The sequence below is a fragment of the Nesoenas mayeri genome (genome assembly GCF_963082525.1).
Source record: "Nesoenas mayeri genome assembly, chromosome: 1".
Classification (NCBI taxonomy): domain Eukaryota; kingdom Metazoa; phylum Chordata; class Aves; order Columbiformes; family Columbidae; genus Nesoenas; species Nesoenas mayeri.
This window is the reverse complement of record NC_137541.1, coordinates 47,200,788-47,216,350: the sequence shown is the minus strand read 5'-3', so window position 1 is coordinate 47,216,350 and position 15,563 is coordinate 47,200,788. Positions and strand designations below refer to the sequence as shown.

The following is a 15,563-nucleotide window of genomic DNA, read 5'->3' as shown; positions in this document are numbered from 1 at the left end:
TCCAGACATAGGTTACAAGTTTCATACTGCAGACTACTCATTATTTTGTTCAATAGGATTATGTTAGGCTAATCCTGAATAGCATTGCTCTAGAAGAATGGCAAACTTAAAAGAACTATGTGTACAATATGAATTTATCTTATTTTTCCCAAAATAATGACATTAGCAACAACTTTATCTGCCTCTGCTAAATAGATACATTCAGAATTAGCTTAGTGTTATAGCAGATATTTTTAAACCTCCAGGGCTTGAAATAAATTTAAAGGAGGTAACTCTCACCTTCTCAAGTCTCAAGATGATTTGAGAGTCCTTTTTCCCTCTACTATTCTTCTTTTTTTTTTTTTTTTTTTTTTGGTGTGGCTATAAAATTAACCGCAATTGCTATCTCTTTTTTTTTTTTTAATGTATATCATAGCTTGACAAATATTTACTCCGAATCTCATATACACTGGAATCTGAAAACCTGTAGATTTCAGCAAACTGAAAAATACCACAGAAAGCATGCTGGAAAAGAAGGCTGAAATAAGTCAGTTTAAAGCACAGTTGGCAATTCTTTTTGGTATGCTTGATCTTGTACATCTGTAATGATTAATTTATTCTAAATCAATGGATCATCTCCACTTCAAAGTGAAGCTTCTGGTATTTGGCATTTGTTAATAACAATTTTTTGAACAGGCCTATCACAACAGGTACTTTAGCTGAAACAGAACTGAACGCCATCTTTAGACATCTATTTATAATTTCCAATCTGTACTGCAGAGCGTTCATGGATACATCGGAAAGCAGAGGGCTGGATTTCCCAGTACTGCACGGGGTTGCTGAAGAGACTCACACCGGAATAGCTTGCCTTTTTGGTGTTGTAGCCAAGAGGGCAAAAGTCGTTGATACCAATGGAAGCAATTTTGTTGTTGTGAAGATAAACCACCTGAAAAGCACAGAAGTGAAGAAGTGAGAAATAGAGCTGCCATGGCACATAAGGTAAATAATTTGGCGTCAAATACTTGCTATGTATTGGGCAATGTTTTACAGAGTAAATACCATTTTTTCCAAACAAATGCTTGATTACGCTTACCTTTTGAAATACCTAGAGTATAACCAATTAGAACTAATTTCTACAGAAAGAGAAGAAACTGCAAAGCATTCTAAGAACATTACTACGATTTGATCACACTGTAATGTAAAAAGGAGTCAAAGATGTGGCATTATTAACACAGTGCTGTGGTTCAGAAGCATGTGCTGTGTGTAAAGCTCTAACAGCTCTAATGCTTTTGCTCTCATGAGTGCAACTGTACAAGACTCAGAGCCAAAGAAATCACTAAGGGTGATTTAAAATAGCTGATGATTATTATGTTGCTCCAGAATCACTATTTCTGACAAATTTTCCTAAGCTACATGCAAGTGGTGATATACATTTGGGAGTCTTCATTCTTTGGGGGCTTTCTGTCCTGTGAAGTCTTAAACCAAGTGCAGAAATATTTTAATTAGTTCCAAAAAGCCATATTTCTAGTTATCCAGCCACACAGACCTCAAAATACCGCATATTGTGTCTCTTTGCCCTCCTAAAAGCATAGCTTTGTGAGTTACCAAAAGGACTCTTCTTGGGAAAGGTTGCAAAACGTATGTCAGAGTGGAAGTGAAAAAAAAAGCAACAGAAAAAATGTTATTTGAAAGCAATTTTTTAGTAAAGAGGAAATTAAAGTACACAAATAAACCCATATTTGTTGCGTCCCCTCAGACACACAGAGATACAAATGCACACCTCCAGATCTACATACCACCGTAGCCACACTCGCACAAAAATCCGAATAGTAGTCTTCCTGTTGTACGTAACTTTTCCATGCATATTCAACAGTTTTGCATGAATACTGTGTATGTTTCTGTTAAAGAGTGAATAACCACACAAATACCAAATAGAATCTTTCAACTATTGCTCTCTGAGACAGTATGATAAACTTTACCTGGATATATTTGTGTTCGCCCAGCCCACCAGGTACTCTAAGAAGTTCATTGTTGTTCAAATGGAGCTCTCTCAGATGAGGTACATTGTTAAGAGAGCCATTTTCAACTGAAGAAATACTGTTGAAGCTAAGACCTAATCTGAAAGAAAAAAAAAAAGTTAAACTTTCTTGCATAATCATCTTTCTTGGATTGTTTGCTTCTACACACTACGGTATAGAACAGACCAAGCTAATTTTCAGAAATATGTGTGAGGTACAGATTCATCACAGAGAATTAGTCTAGATAAACATATTTAAATATAAGTTTAATGCCTCATGTGAATTATCATAATTGTCATGATATCATTCAATTTGTGACCATGGTACTGCATAGTTTCATGAGCTATATGACTAATCCCACTGTAAATATGTACTGTGTATCTCCATAGGCACTAATCTTCCTCTAAAAGCTGAATAAGAGGTTCTTGCAGGACTTTAGGAGCACTGGCTGTAACTTTCTTTGTCAAACTACATAACCCAGGGTGACCAGAACTGTTAAGCTTAAACCTTCACCACATCCTTCTAACATACTTGTGTAGTTAGAGCCTTGTTACAAACTCGAAACAGGAGCTGAGTCATATGTAATGATCTGTTCAGCAGGACACAGAAGTGAGTTGTACACATTTCTTCTGGGTTCCAGTCCAGAGCTTTCACCACAAAATCATCCTTCCTGCTTTATACATCCCTGTGCTGGGTTTACTAGCACAATTTATGTCTGGTTTGTAAAATCTGGTCCTATCTGTGGATTTCTGTATTAGTACTTTTTCGGTTTGCGACTACAAAACTATTTTTTTTTTTTAAGAGAATCTCATAATTTACAATTCTCTGTGTTGCAGTAAAGAATTTAGTGATAATTCTGCAGGAGTTGTCATCATCAGGAGTCTTGTCCTTTGAGATAATTATTTCTATAAAGGCTAAACCTACTTAATCTAGTTTGCTTTATTTTTTTTTTCCTTAAGCAAACAATTTTTCCTATATCTTTGGTAGAATTTGGTGATTTTTTTCATTTAAAAGTTATCAGAACAAAACTCCTTATGAGTACAAGATTTAGTAAAGCTTGGGAGATTTGAGCCTACAAAGCAATTTGTTCTGAAGATATACAGAACAGCTACAAAGCATTTCAATAATGAGTGCTTATAGTGAGTATCTTTAAAAGAACTGGGTTAAAAAAAATTAACTAAAGGCTATAAATTCTTGGTTGACACATATCTAAATATATGTTCACTAAAAACACAGGTTTATAAGCAGATGTGCCACACCTAGGGAGATTAGCATGAAAAAAGCAGGTTTGACTTCCATGTTGGTCTATTGAAGCAAAAGTAACCTCTTTTCACACCATAAGGATGGCCAAGATCCAACTCTGGATTAGCTCATGCAGAGAAACTTTTAGGGAAAGAGTAAAATTGGAGGAGTCTGTAGAAAAGTGGCTCTAACTCCCACAAGCAGTGAAAATATATATAATTACATCTCATCTAAATGTGTTACAAACAAACTCTCAGTCACTTGGGGCTATGTTTACAAATGAAATAAGACAATATTAGTGTGTAAAATACAGAATGATTAAGAGCGTTAGGAAACAATATGGTCTCTGTCTCCCTTTTCCCGTGGGAACAGAAAGGGAAGAATTTGAAAAATCACTCTTACCTACTATATTGACATATTATTTCCTTTTATATTAGTGAATACATAATGTATTTCCAGTGTTTTAGATGATCTAGTTAGTGTTCTAAATTATTGAATAACATAATCAAAAACATATCTAAAAGCTGAAGGAATTCTCAAATGTTTTTTTCACCTTATTTTGCCTCCAACATCCCCGCTTGCCCATTCCCACTTTTTTTTATTACATGCCCTTTAACAAACTTCATGCTGGTCAAGACCATTGTTATTCAGGGCTTGATCTGACTTCCACTGTATGGAGCTAGATCTTTTCAGTAAACTTTAGTAGGATACAAACTTTAGCAACATCAGTTGTGTAGTGTGTATATCCTCCTGTGGTTCTCATTCCTGCATGAAACCAGTGAAGTCTTTTCTTGGTTTACATTAATAAGTTGTTGTTGTTTACCATGGTAGCACTATATGAAGACTTTTGGAAGACTTAAGAGCAATTTCACAATGAAAGCAGACAAACAAAAAAGACAAATATTGGCATTCTGCTAGAACTCAAAATTCTAAAGAGAATGAGCAGTAGATCTACACCAATCTCACAGTTCAAAACACCTTAACACAGTCAGGAGAATGACCTGTTTCTCAAGGCCTAACTATGCTTTAAGGCAGCTATTAGACTGTTGAGCATGTGTTGACATGACCCAGGAGGAGAGTGGTCTGACCCCACACTGATGTTCCTGAAGTCTTAGATGTGTTAATAAAAGATATTTTTTGGTACATCGTTTATGTGACATAAGTGGCATGCTGCCCCTTAGATTTATCCCATATGCTGTGTTGGAGCTTTTCTGTAGCTCCTTCCTTTCTTCATCTGCCTACTCTGTAATGTCCAATGCCCTCCTTTTTCACCAAATCTGTGTTCTACCTTATTTTTAAATTTTGCAAAAGAGGATTTCTGAGTATGCTTAAGTTGTTTGCTTAAGCAAAGGCCAGAGAGCGGTTTGAAACTTGGTGCCTGCTTCTCACTTTTCCACACCAACAGAATATCCTGTTTCTCTGTACAGTACAACCACAATGGAAGCAGCCCAAGGTTGGATATTTTTAGTAGTCCATTAGCACTTGCTGCATAAAACTTTATGTTTTAAGAAGGACTTCCAACAGTTTTATCCATGTGATGTCACTTATTGTGTTTTCTAAATATTAATGTGAAAAAGCAGAAAAACTGGGTCATCTACAGGACAGCTGACATACACATACACACTTCACCTCCTCCAGTAAAGTAAATTACTCTTTACCTGAGTAGTTATGATTTTGTTTTAGTTTTGGAAGTTTTCTTTATTTTTTCTCTGGAGGATGTTACATTTTATACTAAGTCTCTATCATTAATAATAATGGCTTCATAATCCCCTAACCCATAATTATGGTATTTTTATTTTTTCATGAAAATCCAGCAGCAGACTCTTTTTCAGTGGGGATTAGTCTGTGATCAAATATGAACATCAAACATGAACTGAAGTGCCTTATTTGACAAGCTCTAGAAAGGTGTTCTAGGCCTTATTACCTGGAATTGCCAGATTCAAAATATGTATTAATATACTATATATTCAATGCACTAATTTGGTGCCCAAGCTACTACAAACAGTGGTAAATTTAACTACTGTTGTTTAGTAATGTTTCTTTTATTTCCATTATCTTCCTTCTTTATGACAAGCAGAATGATTAAGATAAAGATCCAGGACTTAAATCCGGCAATCTGATTAATAGTCTTTCAGATAAATTTTCCTTCTATTTTCAAATAAAAGTTTGAAAGTATCATAATATTAATATACTTTATATTAAAGGCCCATGTTACCATTTTAACATATTATCTAATGTGAAATAGTTCACAAATGATTCTTTATGTCTACAGTTACTCTTCAAGAATTCTCCTGCAGTTAGAGAAACTTATTGAACAACATATTCACATACTAGGAAGGTACAAGCACTCTGAAAAAATCACCCTTTTTTAATTTATCCTGTATCATTACATTTTTTTGGTCATGTTATTGGACTCATTGCAGACTTGCCTTTCTTGAGAAACAGAGGAGACACTGTTGCAAGAATTTTTGGTTCCCACATGCTTTTTTACTCAGTTTCCAGAGGAAATCACATCAGCAATGCAGTCTCCCAAGAAAACTGCATAAACCAAAGATGGAAATAAGATGAAAGGAGCATGACATAAAATGTCTAATTGTTCTCCTTATCTTTTTTTTTTTTTTTTTTTTTTTTTAATTAAAAAAAACAATTGCCCTGGGCATACCTCACTAATCATTGAAAACTGCTGGAAAGTGTTGTTGGTGGTTAGAATGTCAACTAATGTTTTATGTGAAAAGAAGAAATAAATTCTTACTTTGCCAAGTTGGTTAGTCCAGACAGAGCATCAGCATCAATTTTGCTGATTTTGTTGCCATCAAGGTGAAGTTCAGTAAGGGATGGAGGAAGGCCTGAAAGAGAGAACACCATAAAATTACTATTGATAAAAGTGGGTTATTATCCTTCTTTAAAGAACTATGTTATACTGAGAGTCTTGGACAGTTAAAAAAAAAAAAAAAAATTTTTTTTTATTTGACATGGCCAAGAGCAACTCATTGATTGAAACAAGGAACTTTCACAATTAGGGAAACTGAAAACATCTAGTAACAATTTGTTTGGCATGAAATGTGATGGAGCTCCTAAGGTCATTATAGAACAGCTAATTCTTAAAAGATAGCTACATTAAATTCTTCCCAGATATGAATTCTACCCTTGATGATTATGTAAATAGGACATATATAATAGTGTAAGAGAAAAAGCCTGCATTTTAGCCAGACTATACACATACATAAATCTACAAACCTTTGGAGGCTAGATAATGAAGAAATAACAGCAACAGAAAATGAGGTTACAAAAATGAGGTAAAATAATTTAAATGTTATTTCAGGTAAGGCACATACTAGTTTGTAAATTCTGTTTATTGGGGAAAAAAATTTTGAACCAATTATTTTAGCTATCTGAGGTACCTCAAAGGAACATCCAAAACAGGAAATGGGGGAAGAAAGAAATAACAAATAGTATTAACTTTCAAAAACTTTTCAACTATTTCAAAACAAACTGCTCACTGAAGTATGAATAAATCGAATATAATTTCCTCTGGACTGGAAAAATTCTGGTTTGTTTTGTTTTATTTCAATGGGTTATATTGAAGTTGTTCTTATTTTGTAGCCATTTGCAATCAAGTGCTTGTAAAAATAGCAACTATTTCTGTTTTATATAGAAATAATATTTTTTGCATCAAACTCACAGACCTGTGCAGGCTGATTTTATGCTTGTGGAACTTTAGTTCTACATGAATTTCATGCAAATTCTACATGAGTTTACATGTGTATAATGTTGGTCAGGTTCACAAACCAGGGTTGGAGAGTGAAAACATTTTTCCACTTCTTTTTTCAGTGATGAGAGAAGAAAAGCAAAATAACATAAAATGGTTTACTCTAGACAGTGCACTTCTTGTGGAGCTTCTCATAATAGAAAAACAAGATTTTTCAAACCAATAGAAGTCAGTAGACCAACAAATGAAGTAGTAATAGATACTCTAAGGATTGCCTCAAAAGTGTTCCATAATATTTTTTTTTTTCCTTCCAGAAGACTAGAAGTCACTATATTTTACGTGTTCAAATCTCTTGAAATATTCATCGAATTTCTTACCTTTTGGGATGCTAGTAATGTTGGTGTCTGCGATACGGATGTAGGAGAGCCTCTTCATCCCCTGAAAAGCTCCATTTTCAATGCCTGTACTCTTGATTGGATTGGTGCCTAGTTCTGCCAACAAAACATGGTCGTGAGCTGTGCTGCAGTGTAGCTAACTTTATCCTTCAGGTCAAAGCTAATTTGGAGGTACAATTTATTGGAGCATTCCTTGGCTTTCTATGTAAAATCACTGATTGAACTAAAAACAACATCTTGAAAAAACACTGACTGGATTTTGTTATAATTTCTCATGCTCGTACCTAAGACAATCACTTGATTCAGTCCGTTAAAGACAGCTTTCCTCAACTTGGTGATCTCATTCTCATGAGCTCGTATCTCCTGAAGAGACTTCGGCATGTTTTCTGGGAGTTCCTTCAGGTTATTCTTGGACAGGTAAAGTCTTTCCAGTTTCTTCAGAGGAGCAAAAGCCAGTGGGCTTATTTTGCTGATTTTGTTGTTAACAAGGATCAATGCCTGTGGAGTAATAATGAAGGAGATCTCAGATGGCCACTAGGGAAATTATTTTAGGAATGAAAAATTAAAAGTAACTATTCTTTTCTAGTGTCTTTTGATGGTCAATCTAATAAGCTGAAGAAAATGTAATGCAGTAGTAAAACATATAGATTAAGAACCTCTGAAAGATAAACAAGGCCTACACTACAAATGCAAGTGTTATTTCATTGCGGACATATATGCAGCTTCTGTTAATAGTCATAATTTATATCCAAGAATAAGTACAAACCTTCAACTTGAAAGTTGTGAAGAAAAAATCATTCACATAAACCCAACAGTATTTCCCCCCCGCCCCAGTTTTGTTTATTCCTAGGATACTTTTATACCTAACCTATCATCACACAACCATCCTCACCATTTTTCATGAACAGAAAATGCTATGACTCAATACAAGGAAGGTACAACCTAGCTTAAAAAAATATGTATATCATCACCTCTTTGCTGTTAGTCTTACAGACTGAACTTACTGTAAAGTAATAACTTCATTTTTGCAGAGATATAATTTATTTTTTTGGTATGCATAGCTTGGTATGGATAGGGAGCAATCTGAGGCATGATACTCTAAGACCTGCAGTTGGGGATCATGGAGCAAATTCATTCTACCTACTGTGTAGGTGCCTAGTCTAGTTCCCACTCAGTGTAACTAAGCAAATTACCTCTCTATACTGTCAGGAGAAAAAGGCATCCATAGAAGCTCTGTTACCTGTAGTAGGTGGTCTCTGCACTCCTCTGAACTTTCAGATTATTGCTGACTCTCATTTTGATTAGCCAACCATGACAAGAAAGGAGAAGAAAGCTCCATTACTGCCAGAGCAGTAATGCAGGCAATGGAAAGGATTTAAAATATGATACATATGAGAATGAATCTTATAATTCCATCTGTTTGCTATCTCCTTATCAGGCTACCTATGCAGTGGTTTAGGTCAAATGGGCTGTATAAATATAGATATCAATATCTATTTATATTTATGACTAGAGAACAGCTATATAACATCTTTGTTCACTAACGTCACTATACTGTTTTCAGAAACAGAATACAACAGTTGCTGCTAAACCACAGATTTTTTATTTTGCATATAGTACATTTAACATTCAGTGTATTTTAATACACTTTTAATATTTTCAGAATTACACTGTAATCTGTTTCTTGGAGGAAAATTGAGCATCCAGCTCCTTCCACAATCAGTTAAGTATTAAAAGAATGCCAAGAAATATACCAGTATTTGTGAGAGTACCTCTCGTGAAAACCGAAAAAGAGGTGAGAAAACAGTTTAAAATGGTATTTGATGGCTCTTTTTTCCCTAATGGACTCCTCTCGCAGCTCATCCTGAGCAATACAAGCAGTGTGTTCTGTACGTGGTTTCACTGAGTACACATAAAGCTGAGCATATCTGGTTTTAATTTTCTATGCTAGCTAGCAATAACACATTTGCAAGAGGAGGTAGAAAAGGTCACTCACAGTTCAGCAGAGTATTTCCCTAACAATAAGCCTTTCCCAAAACAAATATATTGGTCAGTGGAAACCATGGCCCCAATTCTCTTTTATTTGAGCCTGACTTATAAGAACCGCCATAAGAACACATGTGGTACACATGAGGTGTGGTTTCCTAAGAGTCACCATTGCCAGAATTGTGATAGAGATGTAGATTCTGCCCATAGTGTAGTACAGCTACCTGCCCAATATTAGGACATGGGAAATAATCCAGTTATCATGAGGAGTACATCTTGAATTATGCAGATGAATGTCTTTCATTGCTTTAATCAGAACAACTGCATAACTGTATATGCTACTGATAATTACTACTTTTTTAATATTTTACCTTTTTTTTTTCCCCATAGATATCCAAGTCAATATTCAGTGAGTTTACACTCTTCAGTATTTTAAATTTTGATCCTCCATCCTGTTTTGCACTACTTGGTCATTCATTTAATTTCATTTTAATTTGATTTGTTTAAAATTTGTTGTCTTTTAGATAAAGAATGTTTTGGCTTTGATTATCACAGCTGATGATCTGATGTGATATATTTTGTTGCTGGAAATAGATAGGTATACATTGAGCTAGGCACTGTTACTTAAATATTCTTTGAGTAGTTGATGTTAAGAGGATTGTTACAGCTCTTCAGAGCAGAACTGATAGTCCTGACCAAAATCAGAAATTATCTAGGTATGCAGGATTAATCTGTTCTGCTTTCTTAACACTTTCTCCTGAACATGATCATGTTATCTTGGGGAAACATACAGAAATTTGTTTTATTCAAACATTCAGAAAGTCTCTCACTTAGAAATGATGTTATCTATCAAAGGTAGGTTTAAAAATACTGGTTTCACATTGGAAACATATATGTGGTTGTGTAAGGTGGGAAGCCTGTAGTTTTCCCCTTTTTTTTGTACCAGAATATCATTTCCGACTTGCAGCCTGTTTTGCAAATCCTTGCTCCAAGTATTTTAAACCTGCATTATTTTTCCACACTGTTGTGCAGCTATAAAGAAGGAAAAATAAACCCACACATCAGAATCTGCAAGAGAATTTTTACTGTCTCCCAGAGCAACAGCAAATGATGAGGATAACACACCAGCACAGCACCTGGCAAGCCATACCCCTGAGTTCCTTCCCCACTTCACAATAACTCTATTATACACAAGGCTTAAAGAACAAGGTTATTAGCCGTGGAGCACTGCTGTTTACTTTCCTCAGAATGTGCCCCGTATGGTTTGCATGTAACAAAAGTTAAAACAAAACAAAATAAAATACTCAAGGGAATTTAGAATCAGTGCAAACAGGAACTAGAGGAGAAAAACCTAGGGAAAACATCTGCAGGCAGTGCAATTGAGGAAGGGATGTTAGGCAAAAGCATGCCACATGGACTAACTATCCTGAATAAAACCCACATGGTGTGATGGGGCATTATATTCACGTTGTACGTATAAAAATTTTGTACTGGGAAAAATAAGGGTCAAGCTGAAAGTGCTGAAAGTGTTGAAGCCCCACAGATGGCACTTGTAATGCTGCTAGTGAGAAATTATTTGGCATATTGAAGAAACCTGACAGCCTAGAACAGAGTCATAGGAATTGATACTTTTGTTCAAAAATCTTTCTTCCACACTTCAGTTTTTGGTGGAGAAAAAGATTTTAAAACAAATGTTCCCCACCCCCCCACCCCCCAAATAAAAAGAAAAGAAAGCAAACAAACAAACAAAAAAGAAAGCATATCATCAATTCCAAATACACAAGGCTGAGCAGGCTGAGAACAAAAATGCATGTTTCAGCATAATTTGGTACAGATGCTAAGATATTTGCTATAAGTAAGAAAAGAGGAAAGAAAGAGAAAAGGAAAGGGGAAAAGGGAGGAAAGGGGAGGAAGGAGGAGGAGGAAGGGAAAGCAGAGGAGAGGAAAGGGAAAGGGAAAGGGAAAGGGAAAGGGAAAGGGAAAAGGAAGGCAAGGGAAAGGAAGGCAAGGGAAGGCAAGGGAGAAGGGAAGGAAGGAAGGAAGGAAGGAAGGAAGGAAGGAAGGAAGGAAGGAAGGAAGGAAGGAAGGAAGGAAGGAAGGAAGGAAGGAAAAGAAAGAAAGAAAGAAAGAAAGAAAGAAAGAAAGAAAGAAAGAAAGAAAGAAAGAGAGAGAAAGAGAAAAAGGTACAAATACATGAGGTATTAAAGTCATCACTTAGTCAGGTTTACAGGGTTCATAGCAATTTCCTGTGGCTAAGAGAAAAATTAGCTTCCATCCTCATTTTCCTGAGATAAAGCCTTTCTTCTCTTGACATAAGTAGCAGGTAATCTTTATGCTGTGAACACTGACTGTGTTATAGTGTGGCACGGTGGTAATACCCATGGACCACCTTATCATGACCAGTAATTCAAGGGGTGCTCAGAGAAGAAAAAAAATCCAGGCTTTGTTACAAAAATGACTTACTTTTTACTGAAACACCTCTGATATTAGTGTAGTAAGGAAAAAAAAAAAGAATCACTGTATGACAAGAATAGATGCTGGCTAAGATGAAGTCAGTGGGAGTCTGGCCTTTTAGCTCCCTCTGGCCTGGTTTCTACCTCAAATATTTATTCCCAAAACGAAAAGGAAGATTCACAAATCAGGAAAATTTTAGGACACTTGTTGGCAGCCTTTTGTCAAAATTTTTGCCCTTCCTGGGGGTGGAGAGCAGGGGATTTTATTTTTGGTGTAATTTCATTATGTGGGAATCTCAGGGGATTGTTCTAAGGGGTTTTCATCCCTATTTCTATTCTTCTTAGTTGAAAATAGGTTGAAGTGAGAGCATTGCCAAAATCAGAAGTGAACTGTAAAATGATAAGCAAATTGTTGAGACGTAATACACGGTGATACATCTGTTTTGCCAGCTGGGGATGGTACTCTTACCTAACATCAAATCTTTAATGATGCATGCATCCTTCAGGGTTTAAACTGAAAAGTCAATCTGATGACTCAATGGAATTTCCTTAATTTCCTGGGTTATGTATTACATTATTACCTGGTTTTTATTACAGTTCTGCTAGAAACAGCATTTAGAAACAGTGCCTTAAGAACTGTAAGCTCAGGAGTCAGGCATCCAAATAAAAATAAAAATAAGTTGGGTCCTTTTTGTTTGCTTTGTTGTTTTAGTTGTTAAGTCATACTTACAATCTGGACATACAGTCCAGCTTTTCTGACAAACTATTAGGAGTAGATGTACAATTATGAAAAAAAAAAAGAAGAAATGCACACACACACACAAAAAGCCACAAAAAAAACCCGAAAAAACACACAAAACCTCACCACACCAAAAATGTAAAACAGAACTTGACTTTCTTCTTCAGTTGTGTTATATCAAGAGACAGAATTCTACAAAATAATAATAATTTTGAAATTAATTTAAAAAATCATAAACATCGGTAAACTTGAAGGAACCAAGGGCCCCTGAATCCAAGGAGGTCTCTGAACAGAATTCCAGATGTTATGTCTCCTGAAGGGCCCCTGATATACAGTTAAGGCAGGAAAAGGATAAAAGTATATTAAAAACATGATGGTGCGCTTATTCTGTGTTTGTTGTTACTTAAACCCTTTGGTAGGGTTTGGTAGTAACCCTATCCAACCTAGGATTGAGTGGACATAGCTATGAAAGGCAAGAAAAAAGGGATGACAGAAAGAACAGGGAAGAGATGAATGAACTGTGAAGGAAGGAGATGGTGAGGCACTGAAACAACAGCCCGTCAGTATAAATGAAAGAAGACTGTGGAAACAGTTTGATCACATCTACAGCACCTTGTTGAATAATCTCTCAAAGACAAGGAGCCTGCTGCAGATCTAGTTGGCATGAGTCTGAGCTCTTACTGATAAGTATTGTGTAACGTGTCCTGCACAGATGACCAGGGAGCAGCTGGCTCTATGTTTTCCTGTTCCAACAAAAAATAATCTGAATGCTTTGAAGTTCTAGAGAATCTTTCAACCCTGTCCTTCCCTACTGAGGCATTTTGGTCTTTCATTTTAGCAGAATTTACTTGTTCATTTTTTTTGCTGTATTCTAGAAAATTGCTTTTTTTTATTTTTCTTTTAATTATCTTAACATGCTGACTCTCTCCAGAATTTTGAGGACCTTAGAGTATTTTCTTGTTTTCCTCACATGAAAAGATCTTTATCCTTTGCACATTACAAATGTTTTGTATGATTGTGATGTGTTTAACTTTGCTTGTTTCGATGGAAAATCTCATTGGGTGTTAAGCACAATGCAAAGGAAAGTGTGAGGAAATAACCTCTCTCTAGACGAGTGCTGTATTTCAGAAAGATTGACTTTTTTTTTTTTTTTCTGAATATTTGTTAGAAATTTACAGCTTTATCAAGTGGAAACAAAAAATTTAAAAAATAGTATTTCTCAATCTTGTTAAGAATGTCTACCACTGATTATTTCAGTTCAGAGGTAAAAATCAGACAGTGTGCCAGCAGCTATGGACTCTTTATTCTGTGAACTGCAGAGCATTATGTTTACTTAACGTCTCTTTTAATTATGCCTGGGAAAAGGAAAGTGAAGCTGCAATGAGTCATCAGAGGACTGTTCTTTCATTAAAATGTTTTGATCTGTTAGGAGTTTTTCTGTATCCCTGGAAGATGTTCTTAGACTTTTCTTCAGTTAATCTGGGCTCTTGTCCTTCCATAGGGAGCTTTCTTTCAGTTAAAAATAAAAAAAAAAAAGAGTGCATGAAACTTTTCTAATGTAATACATTACTTTTCTACTTGATATTACTACAAAAACTATTTCAGTTTATTTACCTGTACATTTAGCGTTGATAAACCCTTAATGTGGATGTGGTCATAACCTTTAAGTCCAAGTTTAAATCCTTTCGTTCATGCTGACCTCTCTTTCAGTATAGCTACAACTGGTTCTAGCACTGTTGTACGCACAGCCATGGCTTTGTGTAGCTCTGCCAGATTAAATTAAGCAACGTTCCATTTGATTTCAGGCCAGTAGCACATTCGTCTTCTTTTGCTGTACTAACACTGTGCCATTTAAAAATTCCTATTGGAAAAGTATGCAGTCACTATTCTGGGGTTTTTTGCTGTTCTTACAGTGATCTAATACACAGTAGTTTCTTTTACCTCTTTTTTTCCAAGTGCCAGGCATTATGCTGGTTTGCTTTGGCTTTGCCACACAGCTTGCAACTCCATGTGCTGTTTTTGTAGACTCCTCCTTCTCTGTGCATGGGAGAAGGACTGCTACTCGTATAGTATTTTGGATGCTTTATTGTGTCCATGGGGTCAAAGTACTGTACTCTATCCAGAAGTGTCAGTCTTACTGGAAAATTCTGACACTTTCATAGACTATTTTTTTTTCTTGGCTTTCCCAATTGCACCTCACTGATTTTTTTTGCCACAGCTCTGAATCATAAGCAAGTCTTCTACATAGTATCAGAAAGTTTTCTAAAACCAGAAAACACAGTCCTCACTCCTAAAAAAAAAGATTGTCTTAATTTTTTCCCCTACTATCCCAAGTCCTCTGGTAAAATAACTTATTTTTCATTTTTAAATAGTGTGAAGTCTCACTGGGTTTTTATAGTACAACATTAACAGCTTAGCCACTTTTTCCTTTATAAATTTGAAACTATAAAAATATCCAGTGCACCAAAACTGTTGACTCTGGTGTTTTCTGGCAGACATCTATTATTTGCAGATAAATATTCCCTTAGTATCCTTTTCTAATTGCTTGCCGTATTTCCACAGCTGCAAATTCAAACTTCTCTACTTCTCTACTTCCCTACTCAGGAAAATTTTCTGATACAATGAATATTTTTGTAGGTACTAATTTTTTTTTTTTTTTTTAGGTATTGTTTTTTCACTGAGAGCATAAGCAGTTACATTTGTGCTGAAAAAGAAGCCACCAGCAGGTTATAGGTAGATCCTTTCTTTTCTCCTTACTTCACCTGTTTTTTAGTACAAGTTGAACTACAGGTTCAGCCCAACTTCTTCATGAAAATCTCTTCCAAAACTTTCATACCTGTGATTGGTGATGTCTATGGGAAGTAGGAAGGAATTTAAAAGCAATATTCAAAATGAATAAACTGAATATACTGATGATTTTTTCAAGATGCATGAAAATTGGAATTTAATGATTTTTTTCCTTTAGGTGATCACTTAATGCAAGAGATAAACTGCATTTTCTGGTCATTTTAGATTTTGGAACAATAATACTGGTAATTTATG

At 35.5% G+C, this 15,563-nt stretch overlaps 1 protein-coding gene across 1 annotated transcript in view; it reads right to left on the bottom strand.

Moving 5' to 3' along the window:
* Window positions 1-248: 248 nt before the first annotated feature.
* DCN (decorin) overlaps window positions 249-15,563 on the bottom strand; it is a gene marked incomplete at its 5' end in the record, with an annotated part of 34,755 nt that continues 19,440 nt past the window's right edge. The window contains 5 exons of the mRNA XM_080354345.1: window positions 249-925; window positions 1,959-2,097; window positions 5,992-6,085; window positions 7,326-7,439; window positions 7,628-7,841. Coding sequence (XP_080210471.1) covers window positions 731-925; window positions 1,959-2,097; window positions 5,992-6,085; window positions 7,326-7,439; window positions 7,628-7,841 — 756 coding nt within the window. The 3' untranslated portion in view covers window positions 249-730. The remainder of the gene's footprint in view (window positions 926-1,958; window positions 2,098-5,991; window positions 6,086-7,325; window positions 7,440-7,627; window positions 7,842-15,563) is intronic.